Source organism: Mastomys coucha, unplaced genomic scaffold (assembly GCF_008632895.1).
Source record: "Mastomys coucha isolate ucsf_1 unplaced genomic scaffold, UCSF_Mcou_1 pScaffold14, whole genome shotgun sequence".
NCBI lineage: Eukaryota > Metazoa > Chordata > Mammalia > Rodentia > Muridae > Mastomys > Mastomys coucha.
The window spans coordinates 132,698,507-132,706,706 of NW_022196896.1; the positions used below are offsets into that span (position 1 = coordinate 132,698,507).

General features: G+C 45.2%; 1 protein-coding gene across 2 annotated transcripts in view; it reads right to left on the reverse strand.

The window, feature by feature from the left end:
* Positions 1–5,936, reverse strand: part of Arhgap28 (Rho GTPase activating protein 28) — a 173,841-nt gene extending 167,905 nt beyond the window's left edge. The window contains exon 1 of one of the 2 annotated variants that reach the window (XM_031368647.1): positions 4,900–5,165. In XM_031368647.1, coding sequence (XP_031224507.1) covers positions 4,900–5,015 — 116 coding nt within the window. In that variant the 5' untranslated portion in view covers positions 5,016–5,165. Of the gene's footprint in view, positions 1–4,899; positions 5,166–5,918 lie in introns of those variants that run through there. The other variant, XM_031368650.1, reaches the window with a different exon arrangement.
* Between the last annotated feature and the right edge of the window lie 2,264 nt (positions 5,937–8,200).

The window sequence follows — 8,200 nt, forward strand, 5'->3', positions numbered from 1 at the left end:
GACCAACACCAACATCATTAGGACATCCTAGTGTCATGGACCCAGGTGACCAACACCAACATCATTAGAACATCCTAGTGTCATGGACCCAGGTGACCAACACCAACATCATTAGGACATCCTAATGTTGTGGACCTGACAGGCTGGTCCACAGTCACTTCCTCAGAACTTTCTCATGCTCTCACTGAATTCAAAAGAAGAACACATAACACATTGGGCCAACTCACTATAAGTGACTTCCCATAAAATCACCAACAAGCTTTCAATAACTGCCAGGGTCATAAAAAACAGATTACCACAGCTGAGGGAAGGCTTGGGGGATGTAGTTAAGATCACTGTGCGATCTTGTATTCAACTATATGGCCACAAAATTAATTCCAGCAAGGAAACTAGTGAAATAATAATATACTATGTAGTTTAGTTAACTGTAGTAGGCCTGGCCATTTTCTTCGGTTCTGACCATTGCAGCACAGGTTTTGTACCGTGCTAACATTTAAGGAATCTAGGTGAAGGTGAGTACTGGACTGGCTGCAGACAGAGAGCCGTGGGAAATCCTGGCTCAAGCAGGATGTAACTGCTCATCATGCAAATTACAAGTTGAGGGGAAAAGGTACTTCCAGGTCACTCTAAACTTCCTGAGTACTTGGATTTACACTGGGGACCGAGGATCAGGAAGAACTGAGTAAGCTACAAGTGGATAGAGCAACTGGCCAAATGTTTAGCCTAATGATGGGATCAAAGGAAACACACCAGATGTTTAGCAACAGCTCTACATATGGAGGCACCTCCACTCAGCAGGGAGTCCATGAAGGAAACCAGAGACCTCAGCTCTGCTTTCAACCACAACATAAAAAATGGCCTATAAATACCTACCCTCATCTAAGAATTCCATTTCCATTTCTGCTTCTAAGCCTTCTAGGGAGCAGCCCACCATCCCAGTTCGCCGGCCTTTGTACAAGCATAAGCTCATAGGGGCTTACATATGTGTTATTTTAACAAGTGCTGACCTGTTGAAGCATCTATCTTTTAAATTAATTTCAACCCAGAAAAGTACCCTTCCCCCAAATAGATCATTAACAATTGCTATGATTAGTTTTGCCCAAAATATTTACTTCTTAATCATCATCAAATCTGTTTTATCAAAGTGTTCTCATTATAAAAAGTGGTTGTGATATTGAGATCCAACGTCTCCTTCACCAAAGCCTGGACTAAGCTGCAACGGTGAGTCCAAGGGGACCCTGGCTCAGGCTCCACTGGCTTATGAGGAAGAGACGTTTGTATCCTACTCTGGTCTTATTTTTGTTGACGTTGAGTGTACAACTAGAAATAATCACCACACACACACACACACACACACACACACACACACACGAATGTCCAAATCATTACTTCATATAACCAAGGAAATTCTTGAAACCTCAGGCAGCAAGCATCACCGTTGGCTAAATCTCTTTATTTGTGAAAGTATTCTAGATGTCTGTCAACATTCTCAGGGTCCTCAGTATCAGATTGGGACCTTTCTAAAAAAGCATAGCTCTGAAGCTAACTAAGTTCAACAGTTTATTCTTATAGGTCAGATATTTGCAGAATCTCATCTATTCACTCCAATAAAACAGAGGGGAGATTCTGTGAGACCAGCACTTGCCTTCTGAGAAGTTTGAGCAAAGAAAGACTGTAAAGTCTTTTAAATCAATTCCTGAGGAGATCATAAAAGACAAAAGTTACATGAGAAAATGATCAAGTCTACCCAGGCTATGCCCAGTAAAGAGTCAAGGAGTGTAATAGCAGCAATCACAGAAAACAACAGAGAATTCTGAAGGAAACACAAGATTCAAAGGGAAGTCCAATCCTACTTCAAATGCCCCAAACACCCGAGACAAATGCCAGGAAACAGGGACTTGTCTTATTCACATATATTAAACACCACAAACTGCTTATCTACATCAAATATTGATATTTTTGTTATTGAAATCTGGAGAAGACGTATTGCCAGCCAACCTGAATGCAGGGTCTCTTAAGTACCCAGAAGTCCCACTAAAGTGCACGTACTTCTGAGATTGGAGGTAGTTTCATTTATGATATGCCATATGTAGCTGTAATACATACATACATACATACATACAAGGTATGAACAAGCGATTCCCCGAACTCTTCCAAAGTCTGAGGTGGGAGCTGTAAAACTCAGGTTTTTACATGGATCCCTTTTGTTTCAATGGTAACTGGTGCTTGAGCAAGGTTGTTGGGACCCTTATTAGTTTTCCCACTTCTCTCCTAGGGAACCAAGTACCAAGAATGTCCACTTCACACCAACGACGTTACCGGCATTTGTGCCATGTCTTTCGAGTTGGCTGGTGTTCTGAGCAGCTCAAGTCACCTGCTTGGAACAGGGTGGTCCTTTACGCAGGACTGACAATCTTTCCCCAAGCCTGGCCTGACAGGCACAGTCCACTACTTATTTACTTTAACAAAATTAAATAAACAATGGCAGACCCCAAAGAGAATTAGGTAAACGGTCGACTTCACTGCAGAGAAGCAGCAGAAAGAGTGTGGCAAACGGGGGCTCCCAAGACCAGCACAATGGGCAGCTATTACTCTTCCTCAGCTTCGGACAGTACTGGCAGGCAGCAGTACGGACTCCAGTTGCTACGCCCCCGAATTTGAACTGGAAGTTGGAAATCCGGTTATACCTGAACATTCTTATATTAGGAATTGTATCACTTCGTTCCTTCCAAAGGTTCTATTGTTTCACCCTTTTTTTTTTTTTTTGCTGACGATTCTGCTGTCTGCCCACAGGTCCGTCCCAGGAAGAACATCCCATTTATCTTCATGTTTCCCAGTGCTTGACAGGTTACTAACACACAGTCTATGCAGACAGGTTGAGTTTGGCTCTTAAAAATCCTGTCATTTTATCTTGGCCATTTTATAAATCTTAGTAGGAATCCATTAATTTCCTCAAGAAATATTTACTTGGATTACATTGTACCAGAAACTTCTTTGTTATTTGGATATAATTGTGGGGAAAAAAAATAAGACCCTAAACTCAAAACAACTAGGTGTAGTTGAGGTCTGAGGAGGAAGGAGGAAAGTTTAGCTTTGATTTCTACCTGTGCTAGCAAGTGCTAAAGAATGACAATCTTTGGGAAGTCAGAGCCACATTCCAAGAGCCAGGCTGCTCACTGTTCCACGAGTAGACCCCAAACACACAGGCAAGTTTAAGGAAATCGCATTGGTGAAAGAGAGAGGTGCTTTCTCCCAAAGCAGACAATACCATCTCACTTCTTGGTTTGAAGGGAGGAATTGATCAGCAGCTAGTAAGTCAAAGGTTAATAACTGGGCCTGATAATTTCTGTTATCAGATACATGATGGATGATGTAGCATCCTCTGGCTCCTAGAAAACACAGAAACCTCTATGTTCAGTGCTTCTGAGGGCCAAGGAGTTAAGCTATCCTCCCATAATTCTGCTGTTCTGGGGCTGGAAGGAGGGCTGCACACTCCCATGCCCTGCCTCAGAGGAGTGAGCATCAGAGGGTCCTATGGGATACAAGGCAACTGGCAACATTACAAACTTAGACCCAACTGACTGACTATGATATCAGTCAGCTCTCTCACTCTCACTCATTACCATTCTACAAGACCACATGCTGAGCTAATAAAAAAAAAAATCTCCCTTCAATTCGCTTTCAGCTATCTGGCTGATGCCCACGGACAGCTGCTAGGGCTTAAGCTACACCCAAGCCACTTAAGAATGTAGAAAACTGGCCCCTGCCTTGCATCCAATCCCATCTATTTAGTCACTGGTAGGATAAGTCATAATGGTCCAAGATGGTACCTTCTTCTAAAGAATTACACCCTCAAGACAAAGGATAGTTTGTATCTTCAAGCTGTGTTTAAATGATGTGCATGACTCGGCTGCCAGAGGAAACTGGTCCATTTCTCACTGTCTGTTTTAAAATGAGATTTGACTCAACCTGCTCTCTCTGGAAGAAACAATAATTTCTTTGTTAGCTAAGATCGGTGTAGTTCCTAAGCCAGTGCGAGTGGTTCATCTCATGGATACCTTCCAAAGCATATTCTGTGACATAGTCACAAATCAATTAGATTGGGAAACTGCAGTAATTATAATCACATAAAGTTAAGAGTGTGAGGAAAAACAAGTAATTGAAAATAATAGTGATGTAAGATGCCATTAGGAGACAGCAAAACACGCCTTAGTGTAGGCTTCAAAATAAATAAGTAAAACCATCCACGGATATAGTGGTTGAGGATAGCAAAGGAACTTCTCCTAAACATGCCAGAGAGCAAACCATCTCACATTTGGAATATTTTGTCCTTCCGTCTTTGGCAGAACAGATGGACATGCCAGAGCAATGTACTCCAGACCCTCGATTTACTAAATGCACACGGTCACCCAAAGAAATAAACAGGAATTGAGTTGGCAGTATACAATCGGCACCAGCAGTCATCAAATAATGACATCACTGTATTTACACAATTGAGGGTATTTACAGTAGAAGTGAAATTGTTACTTCAGTGGAGGTTTCCTTTTGAGAGAAACTTTAGCTCCAAATAGTTAATCTGAGTGTCTGCGAGAACTTTTTTTTTTTTCATCTGGCTTGTGTTTGGCTTTTGGTAATATTTTAAGATTTCTCCAGTACGTGGTGAGAGCCTTCCACAGAAATGGTATGTTTATCCAACTCTTCATAAAGTTGCGTCAACACTACAAGTACCCCTCTAGCCTCAGCCAGCCACACACAGACTTTCGCCCAGGCCATTTCTCATCTCCAATCAGGACCATACAAAGAGCAAGTCTCAGTTATCAACTCCACGAAAACTTGCCTTAGCGCTGCCCGCTCCCCGCCCCGCCCGACGCGCGTGCGGCCCGCGGTGCCGCTCCGTACCTGCTGAGCGGATGGCTGGCCCGGGACGCGCAGCGTGGCTCCGCGCCCTGCGGTTGCGAGCGCGCGTGTGAGTGGTAGGCGGTCAGCACCACGCCGCCCGAGTCCTCCACCTCCATCCTCAGCGGCGCATGTCCCCGCGCCGACCCAGAACAAAGACCCGGACCAACGTGGACCAGCTCCGGGAGCGGGTCAGCGGCCCCGAGCGTCCGGCGCCCCAAGGCTCCGCAGCTAGGACGGCCCCGCCCGCCCGAGGGCCACGCCCACAGAGTACAGCGGCGATTAGCATACACTGCGGTCACGCCCACAAAACAAGGCGCACAGATTAGCATAACTAAGAGTCACGCCCACAGAGTACAACAGGCAGATTAGCATACACCGAGGGCCACGCCCACGGGTCCCTGCTTCTAGGAAACTGGAAACCTGCCTGAAGCTTGGCTCCAGCCAGCTGCTCTAGTAAAGTTTATGTTTTTCTTCCTTTGTTTCTCTTTTCCTCTTCTCAACCTCCTCCTCGCCCCCTTCAAACGCGAGGCTTATCCCATGGCTAGGAACATTTCCTGCCTGGCAGTCAGAAGTGAGACAGAAACCATGCCTTAGGCAAGAGGCGAAAGGCTAGGTCTGGAATGGGTGCTCTGGGGAAGAAAGGGAGAAAATGTGACACTCTCATTTAAATGTGACACTCTCCTCCGAGTCAGAAATTGAAGAACTGGGTGGCACTGACGTTTGCTAGTCTAAGTTACAGTGAATCTGATTTCCCCTCTGCTCAAGCCATCCCTCTGCACTGCATGAATGAGCTTCCTTCCCATACCCTCCAGACTGCAACGCCAGACTCTTACCTCATTCCCAACATCCCTTTCCTCCACCCAGTCCTGATCCCTGACAGATACTGTTTCCAGACTGTCTGAAAAGTACTCCTGATTGCCACGGGCTCAGTGAATGGTATCTTCAGGGAGCTCTTTAAGGGAGAGGGTTATAAACACACACACACACACACACACACACACACAATGTATATAACATACCCGAAAGTGCAATAAAGTCTTTCTCCTGATTGTATTTCTGGCTGGGACTGCTTTCAAAATTCTCTCCCAGAATCCCCGGTGAAACCTCTTAGAGATCATCAATCAAAGTCCCCTCCCCCACCTCTTACTCCCTCTGCCACTTTCTAGAAATTGCTCTTGCTTTGTTACAGGAATAATAATTTCATGCTGCTCAGTGGTGAAGGTAGACTCACCAGACCACCATGCCCTGTGTGTGTCTTTGCTCTGGCATCCACTTGAGTGATTGCTAATAGGTCATGGTCCTCTCCCCCACCCCCCAACCCTCCCAAAGCCCAGATGGAACCAGGAAACTTCTCAGAATGAAACACCAAGGAGAAGAAAGCCCGAGGGGAAAACCCATTGCTACCTCAAGATCGAATTACTATTTTCCAGCAAGTTGGTTCTTTCTACCCAACTACAAGCTGTTGGAAGGGCTGGTATCATTCTTTGCTTTTATACCCTAGAGACCCTCCTGTTTCACATAGCACACTCCAGAACGGAAGGTGTGCTGGATAGTTGTATATCCACTTGACACACGCTGAGGTCATCTGAGGGGAAGGAGCCTCAATGAAGAAAATGCCTCCATAAAAATCAGTCCATCAGTCCGTGGGCAAGCCTGTAGGGAGGGTGTTTTCTTAACTAGTGATTGCTGGGGGGAGGGCCCAGCCCATTGTGGTTGGTACTGGTACTGGAATGGTAGTCCTAGGTTCTTAAGAAGGCAGGCTGAAGAAGCCATGATAAGCAAGCTAGAGAGCAGCACCCCTCCATCCCCCCCTGTATCAGCTCCTGCCTCCAGGTTCCTTCAGTGCTTGAGTTCCTGCCCTCAGTGCTTTTGATGAAGAACGGTTATATGGAACTGTGAGGGAAATAAACCCTTACCCTTTCCTCCCCCAAGTTTCTTTTGCTCATGGTGTTTCATCCCAGTAATAGTAACCTTAACTAGGACAGAAGGCTTGGTGATGAATGGATGAACAAATTGAATGAACGGGTGGGATACAAGTGACTTGGTGAAGTGGATAGTACTCTTCAGGGTAGAGCTTCTTACCTTTCAGGCTAGCCAAGGGATTCTTACAAGTGAATTCATATTGCTTCATAGCACTGAATTGGCCAACAAAAACCAAGTTCTGTGTGTAGTATCATTTTTGTGTGAGCTACAAAGTGTAGCTCTTGTCAGCATCCTTGAGTTTTCAGGTTTCAGAAAGATGCTAGACTGCACATGTTGTGTGGCTGAATGTGTTATTCAAGCTCCTTCTATGAGCCCTTCAGATGGGCAGACCTGATGTGACTTATAGTCTCTAAGGGCTGGATCAGATCATCTGTAACCCAAAAGAGAAACCAGCAAGAAATCTATTAAGATGGGAAGAAAGGCTGTGCACCAATCCTCAGGCTTATCCACTACGGGGAGGGGAGTATTCTCCCTGAAGCTGTGACCTCGATGGTAGCCCTAAATGATTCTAACTGATCCCCGGGATTGAAAGAGAAGAAGCAGAGACAAGGGTTAAAGAAGACCTTCAGGCTAGGGATGATAGCATAAGGTAGTGACAGGTGGCCAGGTGGTGAAGCAAGTCCACCGGAGGACCTTCGGGAAAATAAAGTTATCTGGACAGTGGACCATGGGCATTCGTTCTGAAATGGCACTTTCTGTTTGTTGGAGTTAGGATAAGTGGCAGCAAGTTTGAGTTCCCTGTGCCAAGCACTGGGCTTAGAATCAGGAGACATGGGTGTCCACACCAGCCTAACACCAGCCAACCATGGGACCCCGAGCAACATGCTAGTTTGTAGACTTGTTTCTGCACATTTGAAAGGAAGGAGCTTGCCTTGCACCAGGTCCCATTCTGCTGTAGGTGTTAAAACGTCAGCCCGCAGATGCTTCAGCAGGTGTTTGAAGCACCCAGTTACATCCGGACTGTGGACACCAGGTCAGGATGTAGCAAGGCTCCAACTCATATCAGGCTGTCTGCCCCCTGAATCCAGGCCTTTAGGTGTTAACATAAAAGGTTTCCTGAGATGTAAAATGCATACTTCCTTACTTGATGTAAGCACATAAGCAGGGCTCAATTTATGTTTCTTTGTGTAACTTTTAGTATGCTAAAGGTTAAATACCACTAGCATAAAAATAATTAAGTGGTAATTACACTTATTTTGGCGCATTATATTTCTTTATAGGTGTGTGTATAATTTATACTCATTATCTGCTATTAGAATGTGTTGAGGGTTAACAGATTTTTGGACGTAGCTCTGTCTGTCGGTGGGCATAAAGATGC